This window comes from Lissotriton vulgaris, chromosome 7 (assembly GCF_964263255.1).
Source record: "Lissotriton vulgaris chromosome 7, aLisVul1.2, whole genome shotgun sequence".
Taxonomy (NCBI): domain Eukaryota; kingdom Metazoa; phylum Chordata; class Amphibia; order Caudata; family Salamandridae; genus Lissotriton; species Lissotriton vulgaris.
This window is the reverse complement of record NC_141695.1, coordinates 239,672,107-239,695,005: the sequence shown is the minus strand read 5'-3', so window position 1 is coordinate 239,695,005 and position 22,899 is coordinate 239,672,107. Positions and strand designations below refer to the sequence as shown.

At 42.8% G+C, this 22,899-nt stretch overlaps 1 protein-coding gene across 1 annotated transcript in view; it reads left to right on the top strand.

Annotated features, from left to right (window-relative positions):
- LOC147701284 (alpha-tectorin-like) overlaps positions 1–22,899 on the top strand; it is a 550,081-nt gene that overhangs the window by 26,236 nt on the left and 500,946 nt on the right. The window contains exon 2 of the mRNA XM_086930016.1: positions 15,207–15,346. Within this exon, the coding sequence (XP_086786142.1) occupies positions 15,207–15,346 (140 nt within the window). The remainder of the gene's footprint in view (positions 1–15,206; positions 15,347–22,899) is intronic.

The window sequence follows — 22,899 nt, the reverse complement described above, 5'->3', positions numbered from 1 at the left end:
CAAAATTACCTGCCAACCAACCAGGTCGAGGCATCGCCCACAAGAACACCCTTTGACTGACCGTGTACTCAAACGACTCAACTACAACCATGGAATATCTCCACTTCTAGATCCAGACCAGCTCTAAACCCTCCCTACGCAGCACCCTCAGTTACAAGCCTCCTGGCCCCCACCAGCCCTTCATCAATGCCATTGTAGACCTCCTTGCACCCCAGGCCCTTAAATTCACTGAATACATCCTACTTGGAGACCTCAACTTCCAACTAGACATCCCTAGTGACCAGAGAACCACCTCCCTATTGGAGAACCTTGCCAACATTGGACTCAAGCCGCTAGTGACCACACTGACCCATACAGCCAGACACATGCTCAACCCTGTTTTCTCTGCTAGTGGGAACATCACCGACAGCCACTCCACTGAACTCCTCTTGAACAACCACCACTGCGTACATTTCACCATGCCCACCATACACCAATGCCTCATCAGCCTCATCACAGCTGGAACAAAGCCACTGAAGAACGTCTCGTCGACTTCCTCGGCACGGCCACCCCTCCAACACCCACAGACACCAACACTGCAGCTTGCAAACTTCACTGATGGATATTCAACAGCGACAACTTTCTGACACAAGGCAAACAACACTTCAAGAAAGCCAGCTATTTCACTCCCGCCCTCCATGAGTCCAGATGTACCTGCTGATGATTTGAGAGGAGAGGAGATGGAGGTACAACAAAACCCAGGTCACTATGCAACCTTCAAATCCGCCGTAAAAGCACACTACTTTCTCCTCAAAACCACAAATAAAATGGCCTTCCAAGACTAAGTAAATGCTAACACACACAACAGCAAAGAACTCTTTGCCATCATCAAGGAGTTCGGAAGGCCCAACAGCGAGACCACAGACATCCCACCCTCCCAAGACCTCTGCAACAAACTCAGCACCTTCTTTCACCAGAGGATCAGGCAGAACTACAACAGCTTCAACACCCAAGACCCTGCCACTATGCCCCCCCCCACTGCTTGCAACGACACAACACCCAAAAAGATCATGCTCAACTGGACTCTGATCACCACAGACGACACACTCAAAACCATGAAAGCATCCACTCAGGAGCCCCATCAGATCCACGCCCACACTACATCTTCCACAGAGCAGCCGCCTACATCGCTACCCAGCTTCACCCCATGATCAACTGCTCCATCGAAACCACCACCTTCCTCAACGACACACGCCAAGATCAACCTCCTACTGAAGAAACTGTCTGCCAACCCGACAGACCTAAAGAACTTCAGACCCATATCCCTCCTCCAAGATCATCGAGAAGGCCATCAACCCACAACTCTCCAGGTTCGTCGAAGATCACCACGTCCTGAACAACTCTCAATCCAGTTTCCAAAGCAACCACAGCACCTAGACCGCACTACTTGCCGCCATCAACGACATCTGCTCCCTCCTTGACCGGGGCAAAACCACTGCCCTCATCCTTCTGGACTTCTCAGCCACCTTTAACACCGCCTCCCACCACACCCTAATCACATGACTACATGACACCGCCATCCCTGACCGGCAGAACACAGTGAGACAGAATAACCCTGTTCCTCTCAGAACCTACAGAGATCAGCTACAGAGTGCCCCAGGGCTCCTCCCTGCACCCCACCCTCTTCAACATCTACATGGCTCTCTGGCATCCTGATGTTTGTTGCTAGGTGATTTAGAATACTCTGTACTAGGTCTAAGAATGTTGGTATTAGAGTAAGAGCAGTTAGAGCTTGGGATTTGTACTGATGACAGCTCTCCTGTGGATGGGATCCTTAATCTTGAATAAATACTTATTTTACTAAATTTTATCCTTGGACTTCTTTACACTTGGCGACGAAGGATGGGATAAGGATGGAAGGATCTCAACATCATACTAGTCCTCAGAATATATATTTTTTTAACTGTGAAGACTCAACTTGGAAGGTACTGTGATTTAATTTTGCTTTCCTAAAAAGTCTTAAACCTTCAAAAGACTTAAACCTTTTTCATAACTACTTAAGTTGAGCGAAAATTCAATTCAGATGTTTATACCCAGGATGTATTTCGTTTAAATCTCGCCGGATAATGGGGTGTTTAAGTTATGAGTTTTAGATACGACTGAAGTTTAATTTGGAAGATACAATTTTTTTTAATTGAATTTGCCTGGAGTTTGATACCGGATTGTATTGTAGGGCTCTTAAAAATACTAAAGGAAGAATCATTGTCAACGCGGTTCGAGCATTTTTTAAAATCACCGCGCTTGAGCTCTACTCAAATCGGCATCTGCTGTTGAAACTCACCAAGTTCGAGGATTCCTTTCTATCGTCATCCGCTGTTGAGACTTCAGCGTCATTTTCGAGTGTAGTGGAGCGTTCAAGTCAGGACGTAGTTCGCTACAGGAAAACAAGCAAAAAGGATTTTGGGTAGCACACCATTTTGAAGCCGATGTTGATGTTTCCTTCATAGTGTCGGCAAGAGGTGGTTTTTGTTATTCATTTATGGTACCAGCCTCAATTTTGACAGCAACGTTTTTTTGGGGGGGTTGAAAGAAGAACTTATTCCTTTTCTATCCTATAAAATGAAAAAAATAAGGTACATTTCGGAGACATAACTTTATCTAACATTCAGGAATAAAAAGTACTTTGAGGTACTTCCTTTTGCGTGTCAACAGTGACACGCACACTGCGAGACATAAGTACTTAAAAATTGTAAAATGATCTAATTTGACAAGCATACCTGTTGTACACATTCGTAGGAGAGATTAAGTATAACTTTGACTTCTACTGTCGAAAAGAGAAAAATTTTAATTCATATAGTAATTGGCGTGCAGCAGTGACACGCACACTTCAACTGCTATTTTATTATCCACTATTTATTGGAATTATTCTTCTATGGTTAGATGGAATTCTTACATTTATCCTGCATTTACCAAGCTCATCCTTAAGATGAGCTTGGTAAATGCACTGGTTTTTATATTTATTCAACCTTACACATTTGGTTTTAGGTGCATGTTATATTGTCACTATTCATGACTTTTCTTTCATACTTTTAATTTGTTTTAATATTATACTATTTAATTACATAGAGAAAGTAGAATGCAAAATGTAACTGCACCTCCGTTTTTTTGTCCTCTCCTGAAGATCCCCCCATCAGATTTTCAAAATGCAGAAGGTATTCAAGAGGTATGCAAGAGTGTGCCGATCTAGTTTAAGTGCAGAAAGGAAGACAGCGTTATTATTACACTGCCTAGGTTCAGAGGGTCAGGAGGTGTGAGATCACCTTCCAGAACTTGATGATGGAAGTTTAAATGAGTATGAAGTGTGTATAGCCAAGCTTGATAAACATTACCTCTCAAAAATAAGTACCATTTTAGAAAGATACCACTTTGGTCGTATAACACAACTAGATGAAGAGAGCATTGAGAATTATAGAACTTCACTAAGGAAACTGGCATCCACTTGCAAATTTGCCCCATCCATTGATGAAAGAATAAGGGACCAGTTCATGCTGGGATGTAATATTGAATGTGTTAGGGAGGAGTTGTGGCAGAAAGATGAGCCTGAATTGGAGGATGTTATTATAATAGCGAAAAGAATTGAACATTCTTTTAAATGTGTGGAGGTTATAAAAAAAAATGGGGTAAGTAAAGAGAAAGACTCTGTTAATGTTGTCAATACCACACAAGTGCGTAAAGATGTTGGTGGTCAAAAAGGTGTTAAAAAAGAGACTTCATTTAACAAAGTGCCTAGTGAGAAACCGGCAGGTAAATTTAATTTTTCTCAAGTAAAATGTTTTCGTGTGGGAAGATGGGACATTTTGCTAACGATAGACAGTGTCCTGGGTGGAACGCTACATGTGGTAAATGTAAAAGAAAAGGACACTTTTCTGTTGCTAGCAAGGGAAAGAATAACAAAGGGAAAAGTAAACGAAACATTTTATGATTTTGATGAGATGAATGAGAATGATGAGGAAGTTGATTGTGGTCAAATTCTCAAATTCTGGTACAAGCAATACACAGTCCAGAAAAAAAAAACTGCCCCACAGATGAAATTTTGGTTGATGGTCATTCTACAAAAGTGCTATTTGATTCTGGTGCTAAAATCACCATTGTGGCAAAATAATTTTATTTTAAGAATTTGTTGGGAAAAATCAAAGTGCTTCGCCCTGATATCAGACCATTTGCCTATGGGGGTGAGTCAATCAAGCTTATGGGCTATTCTTGGGGAATGATCAATTACAAAGGAGGACTCACCAGCACAAAAATCTACATATCACAGAAAGGTGACAGCATTTTAAGTTGGTTTGATCAAAGAGATTTAGGAGTGATGTTAGACCCTAATACCTCCCCTCCTATTATATTGAAAGAACCATTTCATACAAGAGACATTTTCACAGTAAGTCAAGATTCTAGTAGAGACTTAGTAACAAGTTAAAAGAACATTTTCCAAAAGTGTTTTCTGAGAAATTGGGATGTTTGAAAAACTATTGTCATCACATTAGGTTAAAAGAAAATGCTACACCTGTTTGTTGTAAAGTTCGCAGTGTTCCAATTGCTGTTAGAGATCAAGTTAAAGAAGAGTTAGAACGAGGGCATCATAGAAGAAGTAGAGGCAACCCAATGGGTTGCTCCAATTGTAACCAGCAAGAAATCGGACAGCTCTCTTCGTCTGTGCATTGATCTCAGGTAGTTGAATAAGAGTGTCGTGTTAGACCACTACCCTTTACCCAACATTGCTGACATTTTAATGTTACTTAAAGGGGCTAAAGTATTTAGCACAGTGGATTTGAAATCGGCTTACCGCCAGATTAAACTTGATGAGGAATCAAAAGATTTGACGGTCTTTGTAACCCCATTTGGCATGTTCCGTTTCGTGAGACTTCTGTTTGGCTGGGTTTCAGCTGCTTTAGTCTTTCAAAGGGCTTTATTAAATGTTTTAAAAGGTTTGGAAGGTGTCAGAATATACCGGAATGGCATTCTTATATTTGGAAGGGATGACAAGGAACATGATACAAGGCTTACAGGTGTTCTGAATCATTTAAGTAAGTTGAGTTTCACAGTTAAAATTGAGAAATGCAAATTTAGGAGGGACTCAATTGACTATTTAGGTCACACTATTTCTAAAGGAGGAATTTTACCAAAGATGAGTTTAATTGCAACAATTTTAAAGATGTCTTCTCAACCAATAAAGAGGAATTGATGAGTTTTTTAGGTATAGCCGAGTACTACAGTAAGTTTATAAATGGATTTGCTTTTTTGTGTGTAAACATGAGATCTTTGTTGAAAAAGGGTTGCGAATTTGTCTGGAGTAACAAATGTGAGGATGAATTTATCATTCTTAACCTCTTCAATCCTCATGACGGCTCCCGGCCGTCATGAGTCACGGTGGGCGTGTGCTGATGACGGCCTGGAGCCGTCATGACCACGCCCGCGATTGGAATGTTCAGCACTGCGGCGGAATTTGCGCCACAGTGATGAGGTTAAAGAAAGGTTGAGTTGTGCTCCAAAATTAAATAGTTTTGATCCTGAAAGAAAATCTGTTTTAATAACAGACGCTAAGACGCTAACCTGAAAGGGTTAGGGGTGGTCCTATTACAGGAGTTTGATGGACAGGAAGTTGTTATTTTATTTTTATCAAGGAGCTTAAGGGGTGCTGAGTTAGGATATTCCGCTGTGGAAAGAGAAGCACTCACTGTTTACTGGGCTGTGAGAAAACTTAAAAATCTGTTGTGGGGAAGCACCTTTGAGATAAGAACAGATCACAAGCCATTATGTGAGATTCTTAAAACTAAGAACATTGATGCGGTATCAGGTAGGATCCCGAGGTGGGTTGTAGGACTACAAGATTATGATTTCGAAGTGAGGTATCCCCTAGGTGTCGAAAATAAAGTTGCGGATGCTTTATCTCGCCTTGTTCCTTGTGATGAGTTGAGTCAAGATGATGATTTGGAAGATGATGAAGAAGAAATGGTATGAGCTATAGGTGAAAATGTCATTGATAAAAACAGATGGGTAGAGGCATTACAAGAAGATTTGAATCTTATGGAAATTTTGAGACTGGTCAACATAGGCTGGAAAGTCAAACCCAAAAATAATGAAAAGTTGGAGAAATGTTGGCATGTTAGAGACCAACTTTCAGAACATGATGGTTTTATTGTTAGAGGTACTAGGTTAGTTCCACCTACGTCTATTAGAAATGAACTTATTTCTTTAGCACATGATGGGCACATGGGCATATCAAAGACAAAAGAGAATTTGAGAATGTCGTGTTTTTGGCCAAGCATGGATTTGGAGGTAGAGCGGAGAATTAGAGATTGCTTCGATTGTGCTTTAAGTGAGAGAGTGGCAAAACCTAAGGTTCAGCCTATGATTATTAGAGACCAAGCGGACAAGCCTTGGGAAGAAGTAGGTTTGGACATTCTTCTGGGTGTGAATGGTATGTTCTTGTTTTGGTGGATTTTTTTCAAGGTGGCCTGAGATTGCCATGGCATTGAGACTAAACATGTTATAGTTTTTCTAGAAAAATTGTTTGCTAGGGAAGGAATCCCTAATACAAGTCTCACGGACAACGGTAGCCAACTCGTATCTAGAGAGATGGAGTCATTTTTGTCAAAACATGGTGTAAAACATAAAAAACATCAGAAACAAATGGCACTGTGGAGAGATTCAACCGTGTCGTCAAAGAAACCATTAGAACGGCTAAATCTGCAGGTTCAGATTGCAGAGGTGATATTTTCAAAAAGGTTAAGGCTTATAGGATATCTCCTCATGCCACTACAGGTAGAACACCGTTTGAACTTTTCAGGTGTAGGAGTGCTAATACTTTGGTAACACCTCCTTGGGTGAATGACATGCATCCTAAAACATTATCTGAGGGTGAGAATTGTAAATGGAAATTTAGTGAACATAGAAAATCCTAGCTAGGAAAAGACTTCATGATTTGAGAAAAAATGTTAAAAAAACATTGTAAAGGTTGGAGATTGGGTTCTCATAAAAAATCCATGTAAAAAGAATAAAAAGTTATCAGCATCCTTTTTTAAACCTATTCAAGTCATCAAGGTTTTTGATAATGCAATAAAAACGACAGATCATCGAATTTGGAACTTGAACATAGTAGTGGTGATTCAAAAAGAATTTGTACTTAGGCCTTCTAATTCTTCAAGCACGCCACCTCAAGTTTCACGTCAACAAAATGGTGATTCCAATGTACGTCTTCAAGATTCATCCAACCGAACCATGTTTGTTCCACATAACACAAGGAAGTCTACGAGAGTTTCCCGTACCCCTGCTAATTTGAAACATTTTGTAAGATAGAACATTTGGTTATTTGTTGTTTGTTGTAAGAAGGGAGATGTGTGGAATCCTGATGTTTGTTGCTAGGTGCTTTAGAATACTCTGTACTAGGTCTAAGAATGTTGGTATTAGAGTAACAGCAGTTAGAGCTTGGCATTTGTACTGATGACAGCTCTCCTGTGGATGGGATCCTTCATCTTGAATAAATACTTATTTTACTACATTCTATCCTTGGACTTCTTTACACGCTCCCCTCGCAGCTATCGTCAGGCGCCATGGACTCAACATCGTCCCCTACGTCAACAACACCCAGCTGATCATCTCCCTCACCAAAGTACCCTCAGCTGCCAGAATCAACTTTCACAATGGAATGAAGGTAGTTTGTGCCTGGATGCAAGATAGCTGACTCAAGCTCAACTCGGACAGGGAAACACTCCCTCAGCTAGGGGTGACTTCTGGTGGCCCGCTGTTCTAGGTACTCCTCCCACGCAAACAGACCACCCATGTAACGTTGGCACCATACTAGACTCATCGCTGTGAATGAACTGCCAAATCAATGCAGTATCCTCATCCTGCTCCCATATGCTATGCCTGCTTTGAAAGACATTCAGATGGCTCTCCACAGAATCCAGAGAGACAGTCACCCATGCACTCATGACCAGTAGAGTGGACTATGGCAATGTACCCTACGACAGTGTCACCCAGAAACAGCTCAGGAAACTACAGAATGTCCAAATCGCTGCAGGCAGACTGGTCCTCAACATCCCCTGCTGCAACCACATCACACAACACCTCTGACAATTCCACTGACTCCCTATCAACAAGAGAATCACTGTCAAGCTCCTCACACATGCCTACAAGGCCCATAACGTAGGACCAGAATACCTGAATCCTCGTCTCGATTTCCACACACCTGCCAGACAACTCTTCTCCGCACAACTCACCCAGTCCTCTGTTCCATGGATCCACAAGACCAGAACCGGAGGAAGGTCCTTCTCCTACCTCGCCAAGACCTGGAAAACCCTGCCCCTCCACCTCAAGCCATCCGCGTCATTGACCCAGTTCAGGAAGGACTATAAGACCTGGCTCTATGACTGAACCTCCATACCCATATGGATCAGCAGCCACCCCCCCCCCCCAGTGCCTTGAGACCCTCACGGTCGAGTAGCTGCACTTTACAAACCCCTGATTGATTCATCACGTTTTGTTCCAAAGCCGGCTTAGATAACATCACTAAAGACTGACATGAAGTTACAAAAATCATTACTATATTTGAAAAGATTGCTATAAGGAGAAGAGTTTACCATCTGAATTGCAAACATGAAGAAGATCATGTAGAATTTTAAGTAGAAAATGATTTGTTATTTAGGGAGGACAAGTTGACCAGTGGTGTGGACTAAGATCACATAGGGATGGCCTTCAATAAAAATATGTTGCATGAGCAATTCCAGTGGCCAACGCTGGGGGATAATGTGGAGTATAGGTCGGTCGCATAGCCATGTCTGGTGGCTTAGTGGACTAATGTGTCTACTGTACGAACCTGTATTTGACTTTATGGTCAGAGGTTCAAATCCCGGTGGGTCTACTCAGCCTTTCATCCTTCTGAGGTCGATAAAATGAGTACCATTGAGTTGGGTAACAAAAAACCTCTGTTATTCAGTGCCAAGATATCTGTCGTGGTAAACGTGCCCTTTACAAATACACATGTTTTATGTTATGTGTAAGATATGGTGACAAACATTTGAGGTGCAAAGTACCACCAATGAAAGAGGCAGAGTGGCCAGAGAATGAGTGGGACAGGTTGGCTGTAGATCTTTAGGTGTTTCACCAGAAAAATATAGCCTTATAGCCCGCCATAGCGGGCTATTCTGACTATTAAAGGCCCGCTCCCGCATTAAAGGCCGAAGGCGAGGTACTTTAACAAGGGACCGGAACTTTAATAGCCAGTATAGCCCTGCTACGAAGGACTATAAGGCTATTAGAACATTCTGCCACTAGAGAGCAAAATGTTCCAACAAAGAAAACAAAGGCTTCTCGAAGTTTAAGGGGATTTAAGTCCCCTCGTGCTCCGAGAGGCCTTTGTAAAACATTGGAATGTTGCTCTGCAGGCATTTATCGGCCCGTTGAAGCAGGGGGCACTCCATTGTCTTCAATTGAGCTCCCAACATTCCAATGTTCTAATAAAGTTTAAACAGTGGCCTGCACAATCGTCAAAAAATTGCTCCTAACTGTCTCTGCATCTTCCTGGGTTTAACATCAGCTTTTGAAATAAATGAACAGTGACTGACATACCATGGGAATACGAGTAACATTGATATTTCATATTGTGGTTGGGAATGAATGAGACACTTTCAAGGATTGCTAAAGTGTGATCTGTGCGTGTGGGTTGCGGCATGTATGTGTGATGTAGGTGGTGCTAGTCTGGCACCTGGGTCTTCTAAAAGCAAGGAATCTGCAGTTATAATTATCCATCAGAAGTATAAATGTCAACAACAGTAATCAGAGATATACCTCCTGAAAGTCTGTTTGGGGAAAGTTTTTATCAACTGGGGGGGCTATGGAAAGTGAACTCCAGAGGGGTGAAATGAAAGCAAAAGACCATAATAAGGGGATAACATATGCAGAAGTGTAGAATAGGCAGGTGTAATAAATCAGAATTGTTAAAATTGGGGATTTCTAGTTGGCAATACATTGCACCTTTGACCATGTAGGGGCCCTTGCTTCTAGTCAGGGAAAGGGGGGTACACTCCTGGATAACCCCTGATCACTCCCTTGGTAGCTTGGCACGAGCAGACATGCTTATCTCAGAGGCAGTGTGTAAAGCATTTGTGAACACATACAGTAATACAGTGAAAACACTACAAAAGGACACTACACCAGTTTAGAAAAATAAGTAATCTTTACTAGACTTAACACAATACCAAACAACAAAAATCCAGAATACTGTAATAAAAATAAGACTTTAAAATGGTAGAAATAGCTTAGTTCAATGTAAATGGTTAATGCAACACTTTACTCTCAAAGTACCTTAGATGCGTCACGCAATACAAACAAAAGGGTCGCAGGGAAGGTGATGCATTGGTTCCTTGCATCGGGAGAGGTGATACGTTGGTTCCTTACTACAGTGCAGGGAATGTGATGTGTTGGTTCCTTACCGTAGAGGAGGTGATGCATCAGTTTCTTACTGCGTTCCGGTTATGATGTGACAAGATGACGCCTCAATGCGATGCGACAATCCGGTGTGATGCGACAAAATGGCGTCTTTGATGCAATATGACAACTTTGGATGCGATGCATGCCCACAAACTCGGTAACTTCTGAGCAGCGACAAGCCCTGCAACACGCTTCTCCCACAATGCAACGGCAACTGCTGCGGCGGCGACAAGCTTCTTGTTGCGTCGCGCTTCCAGCTCCCAGTGACACGCAGTCTTCTCACAGGGCCCAAACAACAGTAGGTACCTCTCTGCAGGTAGAATTAAGAGGAGCTGGTGGTGAAGTCTTGTATCCCTGAGACTTCAGGCAGTAGGCAAGCACACTTCAAGCCCTTGGAGATTCTTCTTCAAGATTATAAAAAGTGCACAAATGGTCTCTTCCCCTTTTCTTGGCAATTAAAGTAACCACTGCAGGCCAACCCTAGAAATAGCACAGCAGAGGGGAAGTCTCCTCCTACAGCATTCTTGGTTCTTCTCCTTGGCAAAGGTTTGTCTTGATTCCCAGAAGTGTTCTAAAGTCCTGGAGTATGGGCCTGATATTTATACCAGTAAATCCTTTATCCTCTGAAGGCAGAGGGTGCCTGTGCCCAGCCAAAACCAGTTCTGTGTAGCTTCCTGGGGGGAGGTGGAGACAATATTATTGAAGGCAGACCTGGCACAGGTAGCTCAAAGGAAATCTCCTCCCTCTGCTCTCCATTCTATGAAGGCTCAGGTCAGTGAAAGAATCTCCGCCCCCCACTCTCTATTCAATGCAGGCCCTATTCAGCCCAGCTCTGACCCATCAGACTACTAGAGCCAAAGCCCTCTCCAGCCACCTGTCACTCACAAACCAGATATGGATTACACAACCCTAGCAGAGGCAGACTGGATGGTTAGGCAAGAAAGTACCTACTCTCTAAAAGTGGTATTTTCAAACACAAAATGTAAAAATCACCCACACTAATAGATGTATTTTAAAATTCTGAGTTCAGGCATACTAAACTTTATATTCCCATCTTGTTCCTAGGGTCAGATAGGATTAAAAGATGTGATAATCAAACCGCCCATTCTGGCCTATGGGAACAGATAGCCTTGCAATGGTGAAAAACTAAATTGGCTGTAACTCAATATCAGGACAAGCCACACACATCAGGGCATGTCCTTCCTTTTACATACAATGCACCCTGCCCTTGGGCCTACCTTAGGGGTGACTAATATGTAGAAAAGGGAAGGTTTATGGACTGGCAAGTGTTAGCACATGCCAAGTCGACATGGCAGCCCTAGGCCGCACACAAGCTCTGCAATGACAGGCCTGACCTATACTTTACAAGGTGCTTCTGTGGGTGGCACAACCAGTGCTGCAAGCCCACCGGCAGCATTTGATTTGCAGGCCCTGGGCACATATGGCACACTGTACTAGGGTCTGACAAGTAAATCAAAGCCAATCATGGAGTCACTAATCCATTATAACAGTTTAAAATAGGGAGCACTTGCACTTTGGCACTGAATAGCAGTGGCAAAGTGCCCAGAGCATCTAGACCAGCAAAATCAAAGCAAAAACACAGGAGGCAACAGTGAAAAAATGGAAGGGAGACCCACGTCTATGATGCCAAGTCTAACAGGAATGCTTAATTTTCCATTAGAAAAGGACAAATAGCGTACTTTCTCCAGCTGGTTAGTATACACCAGGAAAGATGTGGAGACTGAATGGCTTCCCTTGTGTTGCGTTTTCTTTATCAGTGAAAATATACAAACTCAAACAATAAAGATGGTGTAAAAGAAAAGGCAAGGAGAGTAGAAAATATGAGGAATAGTCACCATAGTGCAAACTAACTTTATTACTCTTCAAAAACAAGAATTACATCCACCCCATCACCAGCTCCAATTACCATTGCAGCAGCCCATGGTCTTGTTTGAGAATATGATAGACAGCCCAGCAGGTTCCTGCCTGAAGGGGGCTTACCAGAGAAGACCAATGGCTAAAGAGATCTGACTCAAGTCCTTTTCTCAATGCTATGTTCTGTATCTTGTGTTTGTGTTGGGCTGATAACTAAAGAAGCTTGTGGCTGCCCCTAAAAACATATTTATATTTTGAGCCTGTTTTGCATACCTGACTTACTCACCTTCACTTCTTTCACAACAATCGTATACTCTTTGTTGAAAAGTGATATACATATATTGTAAACCCCATGTTCTGCAGGTCTTTCTTATTTATATTCAAAAACATTAATAGTTGCAGTTACTCAGGCCATGTTCTCTGCTCCACGTGTTTCTTTGTACAACTACCACATATTCACATGCTCCATACATCTCCATGAAGGTCTTTTGGAAAGGCATAGAATGGAAGCAAGAAACTCTGATTCAGTCAAATATCTATAATGTTTCCAAATATGTTTTAACAAGTGTTAAAGAGTGAATCTGTGTTTCTTTAAAAGACTTTAAGAGACCATTCATTTCCCAGAACTTGTTTAACAACAAATACTCTCCTTGTTACTTACAATAAAAACTAAGTACGACATATAATCTATACACTATCGGTTAATTTTAATAGCAACATTTCTCGCAATTTGGCTTCTTCTATGAGATTTAGTCCGGCCAAGAGAGACCTGGGTGGCTTTTTGTCTTCCTTATATACGGCTGCTAATCTAATATTTTCACTATCAGCAAGTTAGCTATTTGCCCGACTGTTCTTTGTTCTGTCAAGCAACAGGCTTGGCAGATGACATTGACAATTACTGTTGCAAAAGCTAGCTTTAATTTTACTGCTAATCACTTCTTGATACATAGGAATTCAGTTGTGTAACTATTGCCTTCAAAAAAGTGTTTCCTTCTTATCTGTTTTCTCTCCTTAAAGTGAATAAATCAATCAGTCAATTAATCAATCAGTAGATTTGTAGAGCGCTACTTGTCACCTGTGAGGTTATCCAGGAACTGCCAGGGTCCAGTTGATGATCCTAATAGCTAGATCTTCAGGGACCTTCTGAACTCAGGAAGAGATGGGGAGGTGCGTAGATGAAAGGGTAGCCCATTCCATGTCTTCGCTGCAAGGAAGGAGAAGAAACGACCTCTGCATCTGCTGTGCCAGATGCAGAGGGGAGGGTTAGCGAAAGGGGCATTGAGCGGAGGTGTCTGGTGGGCTGATGGAAGTTCAGGTTGTGATTCAAGTAGGCAGGTCCCCAGTTGTGTAGGTGCTGGTATGGATGGGTCAGGAGATAGAAATTGCATCTTTTCTGTACTGGGAGGCAGTGGAATACCCTGAGGTACAGTGTATTGTGGGTTCAACTAAGGAGATCCAAGATGAGTCTGGCTGCGACGTTCTGTATGGTTTGTAGTCGTCAGAGGAGCTGAGTTGCGATTCCTGCATAGCGAGTGTTGCTGTAGTCGAGTCGGCTGGAGATGAGGGCCTGGTGATGGTGGTTCCTGAGCTTTGGGATAGCCATTTGAATATCTTATGAAGCATGAAGAAGATGAAGAAGCAGAAGGAGAAGACAGAGTTGACCTGAATATCATGTTTAGCTTGCTGTCTAGAATGCCTAGGAGCGGGGTCTGGCTTAGTGAGCAAAGGAACGATGGATTCAACCCAGATCTCTTGACTGGAGGTGAATGTTTTATTTACTCAGCATTCCGTCCATGATTTGTTGCTGCAGCACTTTTTGCCCTATGTGGGATGGATATGCCCAGACGTGGGTCCCTTGCTCGCTGTACCACTGGTTTCAAGCAAGACTGGCTGATGAGGGCTGATACCCCCAATCCGGTCCCAGATGCCGCCTCAACTTTCTAAAAGTGGCATTTTCAGAATTGTGACTTAAAATCAGAATTTAACATTACACAGGGCTTTAAATTACAATTCTTAAGACTCCCATCTCGACATTTCTACCTGCTCCCAATTAAATGTGATCACAAAATAAATGTAATAAGTTAACCCAATGGTATACTATGGAAGAAGCAGGCCTTTCAGTAGTAAAAAACAAATGTAGATGTTTTTCACTTCCAGGACATGTAAAGGTTAAAAGTACATATCCACCTTATTGAATACACTGCACCCTGCCCTATGGCATGATTAGGCTCTACCAAGGGGTGACGTATATGTATTATAATGGATGGTATAGCCCTGACAAAAGGTTTATTTTGCAAGGTCGAAATGCCAGTTTAAACAGTACACACAGAATGCAGTTGCATGCCTGAGGCAGGTTGAATGGCTACTTAAGAGAATGGTACAGTCAGTACTGCAGGCCAAGTAGTACCATTTAATTTACAGCCTAGGGCAAGACCAGCAAAAAATGAATGAAGGAAGAAGGAAAATGGTTTGGGGGAAGGCTTCAGGTCTAATAGTAATGTAGGCATTGGTGGGTTTGGTAAACTCTAGAACATGTATGTGATTAAAGTTCTAGGAGAATAAAGTCCTAGATCTGTCGTACCAATTTTTTGATGTAACATTAAAATAAGTTGTTGCATGAGTGCAGATGGAGAGGTTTTTTTAAAGATTGAAACACCACAAATGTAAATATATTGGCATGGTCTGATCCTAGGTGAGTTCATCAGCCCCGACAAGTCTTCTGAATCTCATTGTGAAATGCAATAGTCCATGTAAGCCAATATTAAAAGATTTGTCCTAATACTGGTGATGTGTTGTTATTGTGTACTGCAAATATTGCAGCCTTACAACAAGTCTCGGGCAGGTTGTAACACTCCTTTAATATTTAGTTCCTTCAGAATCCATCCTCTATCCCTATGGACTGGAGCACGGTGACCTGGCAACCCCCAAAACGGATGATGGGAGCTCCCCGGAGATTATCACAATAGTGAACATTACCATCATGAACCACACTCACAGGAGTGTTTATGTGAGTTACTGTTTTTTATTCTGCAATTTATTGACTTGTTATATGCTTTTAAGTACATGTTAGAACAAACGACTGCTCAAGAATACAAAGTGTCAAGTTAGGTAACAATGTGGTAAAATTCCTCATTCCATGGATGCATCTCCCCTTGACTCATGAGCATGTGGAATCTGGTAAAAATTAAAATGTCACACCATGTATATGCTCTCTCAAATTACACCAAACAGGTAAGTAAGCTCAACTTCATTATGAGGCTTTATAAATGGATCAGCTTCAGCCATAAGCATTATAGGCAATTTAAAAAACATTGGGCCTAATTGCAATGGCGGTTGTACGAGCATCCAATCGCCATAATACTGCATTGGAAATCGACCGACATGTAGTTGGTAATTCCACCCACCAAATTAAGATGTGATGGCCGTGTAGGCTGTTGGACACATCCCCTTTTCCATTGCGGCTTGTGTTGCAGCCCAGAAAAAGACCACAGCACAGGCCACAATGGAAAAGAGGATGTTTTGAAACCTCGCTGACCATGTGGTGCCTGGCACAAGGGGCATGGTTGCTTAGGGGGGGCACCTGTAGTGCCCCCTGGGCCTTATAGCGGAGGACCACGGGGATGGGAGCCCTGCTAGGGGTCCCCAACGTCCCTTTCCGACAGCCTTTTCATGGTGGCGCGGAAAAGGACATTGTAATCCCCATAGAGTTGCTGCGAAGGCTCTTCCCCATTTGCAGGGAATATGATCCATGTAGCTCCTTGAGCCTGTAGGATGCAACGGCCGGTCCCTCCGACCGCAGCGGATGGACCAACCGCATCATAATACGGCGGTTGGACCGCTATGCTGGATGGTGGGCGGACTGCCACTGACGGCCTGTCGGTGGTGGTCCAACCACCATCGTAATCAGGCCCATTGTGTTTTAAACTGTATATAGCATCTTCATGACTACAGTCCATTGGCTTTCATTTTTCCATCATGCACTTTCTAAGCAGATTCCCACATCAAATTAAAAGTGTAGAAAAATCTAACAGTCTCAGGTCATTGTCAATAAAACAGTCTTAACTAATATTGGGAACTAAAGCAATTATGCCCTAACTAATCAAATTACCAGTTTCTAAAAACACATATTCTACTATTATAAACTACTATTTCTTTTTAGTAAACCTGAGCAAATTCACAAAATCAGGCAGGTAATTATTTTTTACATCACGGTTCCTTCAATGCTTGGATTTCCTTCGATCTGCCATGAATTTCCACCATTCCACAATGTGCGAGCCCATTCATGCCAGAAATCCAAGAATCTGCAATTAATTGCTACGTTTGTGTCAGGATTGGCACCAGAAATGCCCATACCAGTGCTTAATTTGAAAATAAATAAGTGCCAGGGCTCTTATCGAGAGGCTACTACAGCTTGTACTACATATTGCCTTTCCCATGCTGCAAATGATTGTAACAACACAACTCCTAACAATGACACTCCTACAAGAGTGACAATCTGGACTATATCAGGAACTCAAAATTGTAAGAATGGCTTTGGTGGCAGATAATAATTAATTTTTATTGTATTTTGAATTAATATTAACAGTTGTTTTGGTCATATCTAAATTAGCCAGACAGCACCACCTTGTCACAAGCGCCAGTGTTGACAATTAAGTGCTGGTGATAGGCACTGGATCTACTGGCTCAAATTAAGCACTGGCCCATACTCATTTAGAGCTGCCACCATTGTTCCGGGGTGGACTCAATCCTGCAAGAACCACCCAGTCCTGCAGAGGCCAGTTCTGACCTTTTTTCGTGATCACCTTTTATATTGTGATTAAATAAGTTAAATGAAAGCAAATTTACTTTGATTTTATTTAACTAATTCAACTAACACACCTAATTTAGAGTAGGGTAGTCACTCTAAATCTACCACATGGCAGATCAAGGACTACAATGACAAAACTTCCATTCCACAGAGATTAAGATTGTCCAGCAGACGGAAGGGAGTGAGATTGGTATTTCCAGCAAACAGTCTTAACAATAGGGAGAGAGCAACCTCTGTATTGGCTGTCCAGCAGAAGGTCTCTTTGAAATTTTGAAGGCAAAAGGCCAGTCCTCGTGGAAAAAGACACGCCCTGATGAATGACCTGGTCTGATTTTTGGAGAGAACTGCAATTTTTGATTTTTCCCAAAATACTGTATAGTTGTTGGGCCATCAGTGGATGGGTGACTTGAATGTGAAGTAGATGAGGAGAGATGATGTCGCAAACACAAGAAGATGATGGACAGAGCACTAAAACATTTCAGACACTCCCCCACAGTCACTGATCTGGGTTGTTCATTAGCTCACTTTGCCACCCTAGTTCAGACCCAGCTTTATGCAAATCAGTCTTGACCCTGTTCCTTATGGTAACAGTCCAGCCCGAACCTCCAAGCCAGGTCTTCCATGGACCGGAAACAAGCATCCTGGGACCGGTTTCGATGCAACACCCCTTATCAGCCAGGCTTGTTTGAATCCAGTGGCAAAGTGAGCAAGGGGCCCACGTCTGGGCATACCCTGCTAACTTAGGGCAAACAAAGCAAACACAAGGAGATGATGGATGGAGCGCTGAGACTTTTCAGACACTCACCGCCAGTCACAGATCTGGGTTGAGTCGATCATCGTTCTTTAGCTCACTTCGCCTCCCCAGTTCAGACCCAGCTATATTCAAATCAGTCTTGACCCTGTTCCTTATGGGAACAATCCTGACCGAACTGCCAAGCAGGTCTTCCCTGGACCAGAAACATGCATCCTTGGACCAGTTTTGGGGTAACACCCCTCATCAGCCAGGCTAGTCTGAATCCAGTGGCAAAGTGAGCAAGGGACCCAAATCTGGGCATACCCTGCCAACTTAGGGTAAACAAAGAAAACACAAGGGGATGATGGACGGAGTACTGAAACTTTTAAACTGTTAATGATGTGGTGCCTCTCCAATTTCAGAAATCACTACCTGTCTTCTGAAATCCATACCCAGATAGGAAGATCTGAGAAAGAGCCTAGCAAGAAAGGACTGCTCTGATCCCTCTCATTGGCCTTGGGTGTACGCCTATTCAAAGTATGTACTCCTGGACTCTTTGGACTTTCTCCAGGGCTGATGACACCAGTTTCTTGATACACCCAGACTTAGTGGGAAGTAACCAGCAAGTGCTCTAAAGGAGGGTGTTCTGTGGACACTTCCTGTCAATAAACATGATGTAGTTCCCAGAAAAGAGGACAGTGTGGACAGTCAACCAGCAAGAGGATGAATGCTTGGGTGCTTTATTGCAAGCATAAAGTGCTCTCTGCTATGAAGGTCCTTTGGGGTGATATTGAGGAGGTGAAGAGCCCCAGCTCAGGAGAAAACCAGAGATGGCTAGGATGGACAGCCAGGAGCCCTTACAGCAAGCTGTGGGGCTGTAGGTATCATCCAAAGATGCGAGGCTGTGATGCATAGGGTCAAGCCAAAAAAGTGGGGTCAGCCTGCTCCTATTTGTTGAAACCCCTACCCTTCCCACTGCAGCACCACACTGAAACCATTCAACTCCACCTTTGATGGAGTAGGTGAGCTGTAACAGTACACTAGACCACGAGGGGAAGAGCAGCGGTGCCGCCCTGTTCTGACTGTTAGGTGACTCAGGAAGTATGGGGCTCCCTAACTCCAGCCAGGGAAGCTATTTCGTTTGGACATGCTTCAATTTAAAGAAGAGTATACAGATAGATGCATCAAACAAGAATTAGCATATTGCATCAGAAAATGTCCTGGTATCTAGTCAACCAGGGCTACACTGAGCATAGGATTGCAATCTAGGCGCCACAAGCTGTCAAAGAAAGGTTGAATCTATCATGAAAATATTGCAATATGGTGACTCAGAACATGAACTAAAGATACATACTTCATGTTAATGTCACACATTTATGTCAGTCTGAATGCTGTATTTTCTCTTCAAACAAACCTCATGTTAATGTTCCAACTAGTTGGCCTGCTTTAATAATAGTTAAAGGTTCTTAAAGGCAGCAGACCTTTATTATTATTTGAGAAAAACTTGGCAAAGCTTGTAGGTTTGATTTTGTAATGCAGTAGGCATATGTACGGTTTGCTGTTTTTTCTCAGTTAAAGCTTTTGGGCACTTAAATTATCATGTGGAATCACGGAGATAACAGAAACAGAAAATGTCCCTGAGTTAATTGTCCATATCTTTATGGCAAGTGTGAAAAAGTAGCATTATTTGGTGGTATTGCTTGTTTTTTAACTCTGTACAGTGGGACACTGCTATCCAGGATCACGTTTAAGTGCTCTGACACTTAAAAGATGGGACAATCATCTAACTCGTATTGGCCTACTTAACATTCCTACCTGTATAGCCTGAGTCCTGCAGATTTTAAACTTGTAGCAAACCTGTCAAAATAAACCCGAATTTTAAATATTACACAAGACATCCATAAGTAGGCCTTGTTGCCCACATATTAGAGTGCCTAATGTTTAAAAGTGGTACCCACAAGAATTAGGTGTTTGCATACATACGCAGTGAGTTGCCACCAACAGCTGTTTACATTATGAAGGGCTGTAGCTGTCCTATGAGAAAAACTTCAGAATTAACTTTAAACGTTCCTCAATACATCAAACAACTATGTTTATGATGAGCAAAAAGGTGCAAGTCAATCAATCAATCAATATATACTTTATTCGGTTTTTTGAGATAGAAAACCATAAAAGCAATATTACCACAGTCAATATAATACATAGTTAAAACATGAGGTGCAAGTCATAGTCAGATTTCTGTGCTCCATTACACTGGTATAGGGAGTGGCTGAGGTTTAAAAAGCAAAAAAAGGTAATGGAGAAGAGAATAAAAACCTCAAATAGGGTCCTCTATGTGCTCCTACTATCCCCTAAAATTGAACCAAATCATTTCATCAAACTCTGTATGCTACATCACGTTGCACATACAATTCTAACACGTTAACCCAAATGGTTCGTCTAACCCTAATAGCTGCTTTCAAAAAGGTGCAAACACTAAAAACAGTGTTGGGTGAATTTAGGGATTGTAGATTAAGGAGAGCTGGTCTACAACGTCAGAAACCTAGCTTCCTTAACAAGGGAATCAAAAAGGGATTTTGTGCTTGGCTATGCAATTTGCAAAAGAACATAAAGTGCAGTAATGATTGTTGGATTGATTGTCATAGGGGCAGGTGGAAACTTCCCTCTGTGTCAAAATTTAAAAAAAAAATAGGAACCAATGGATTGACCCTGCTCTGAAGTGAAAGAGAATTGACCGTTTCCACCTTGACAAATCCAGAGATAAATATAAAGGAAGTTCATCAATATGATATAGGCTGTTATAAAGGGACACCGAAGGTTTGGATAGCTCTTTTTCCAGCCTGGTATTTGCATAGCAGTCCTTAAATTGTGTTTTCATATCCATCTTGGCAATACAAAAGGGTATGATGGACGGAGCGTTTGAGCAAATCAAACACTCACCCCCAGTCAACTGATCTGGGTTTAATCCATCATCATTCTTTAGCTCACTCAGCCACCCCAGTTCAGACATGGCCATATGCAAATCAGTCTGACCCTGCGCCTCATGGGAACAGTCCAGCCCGAACTTAGGGCGAACAAAGCGATACAAAAGGGGCCATGTCTGAACTGGGATGGCTGAGTGAGCTAAAGAATGGTGATGGTATAAACCCAGATCAGTTGACTTGGGGTGAGTGTTTGATTGGTTCAAACGCTCCGTCCATCATCCCCTTTTGTATCGCTTTGTTCGCCCTAAGTTGACAGGGTATGCTCAGACGTGAGTCCCTTGCTCACTTGGCCACTGGATTCAAGATAGCCTGGCTGATGAGGATTATGAATCCGAAACCAGTCCCAGGATGCTTGTTTCCGGTCCAGGGAAGACGTGGCTTGGCAGTTCGGGCTGGACTGTTCCCATGAGGCACAGGGTCAGACTGATTTGCATATGGCTCCCTTTAGGCAGTGGACCCTCTCAGAGGGGTCTCTGAGACTCCAAGGCCTACATTCTGGATCCTTCCCCAAAAGGGGAGAGGGAGTGCTTTGGCAAGCGGTGCCATACCATACCTCAGCTGTGAGTGGCTCCCTTGGCGCAGTGGACTCTCTCAGCGGGTTCGCTGAGACTCCAGATTATAAATATTGGATCTTTCCCCAAAAAGGGGAGTAGGAGTGCTTAGTCAAAGGGCACAAAGGACAGGGGGCTAGGCAGACTAGCAAGCAAGATGAGAGATTCAGGGGAGAGGGGATAGGAGCTAGGAGCTACGGAGGTAGACAAAGGGAGAAAGAGAACTAAATGGGAACAAATTTAATGAATGAGTTATTATATAGCACTGGCTAGACCCGAGGGAATCAGAGCGCCTTACATAAGGAACAATAATTTTGCAATTTACATCAGTTAAAAGTTACATAAATATCAAGAAAGGTATTTAAAGAACATAGGGGACAAGTTGAATGTAGCAAGGAAGGGTAAGGGGATAGGGTAAAGGGGCAGGAGGAAGATAGGACATAGAGACGAGGGGAAAATCTGCCCAAGGTCCGTCTCGGTAGGTGACTTCAGGGGGGGGAGTCCACAACCCATCTCCTCTCTAGCTATATGGTAGCACCACCGGGCATCAGCCAAATCGCTAGGTCTCCACAGTCTGGGGTAAGTTCCGCAGGTTCCAAGTCCTGATGAGTAGGCAGGTTAAGGGATAGGTTCAAGGTCTGGTCAATGTCCAATTGTTATCCCAGGGAAGCAAAACAACATGTAGGGGGCCATTATGGAGGCCATCTTGGGGTCAGGCAGGGGACTTTACTGTACACTGGTACACTGGTACACGGGTGGCCATCCTAAGGTCAGGCATCTGGCAATTAAAGTCAATATCCAGGACAGCAGCCTCCCGAGAATAATAGATCCAGCGTGCACACACCATCATACGCACTGACATGCACAAGCACACACAAATGTGAGCAAACACTCTCAAATGCGCCTTGACGCACATACACAAGGACATAGACAGAAAATATCCTAGAATACAAGCACACAGAAAATCCCATGCTCTAATACAAAAACACCCAAAATACATGCACACGCAAACATCGTCATATGCACAGACATGCACCAGCACACACAAATGCGCTCACACTCTTATACACGCAGACACGCACACACACACAAGCACACATACAGAAACTATCAAACACACAGGCACACATACAATCACATGCAATCACATGCTCCAGAACAAAAATACCCAAGGACTTACACACAAAATACATGCACACACACACACACACCATCACACGCAGAGACATGCACAAGCACACACAAATGTGCGCACACACTCTCATACGCGAACAGAGGGCGCAAACAAGTGCGCATACAGAAACATCCACACACACAAGCACACATACATACCCATGTTCTAATACAAAGACACTCAAATCCATGCACACACCATCATATGCACAGACATTAGCACACATACAGAAACAACCGCTCGTACAAACACAAGCACACATAGAATCACATGCTCTAATACAAAAACACCATCACACGCACAAACACAAA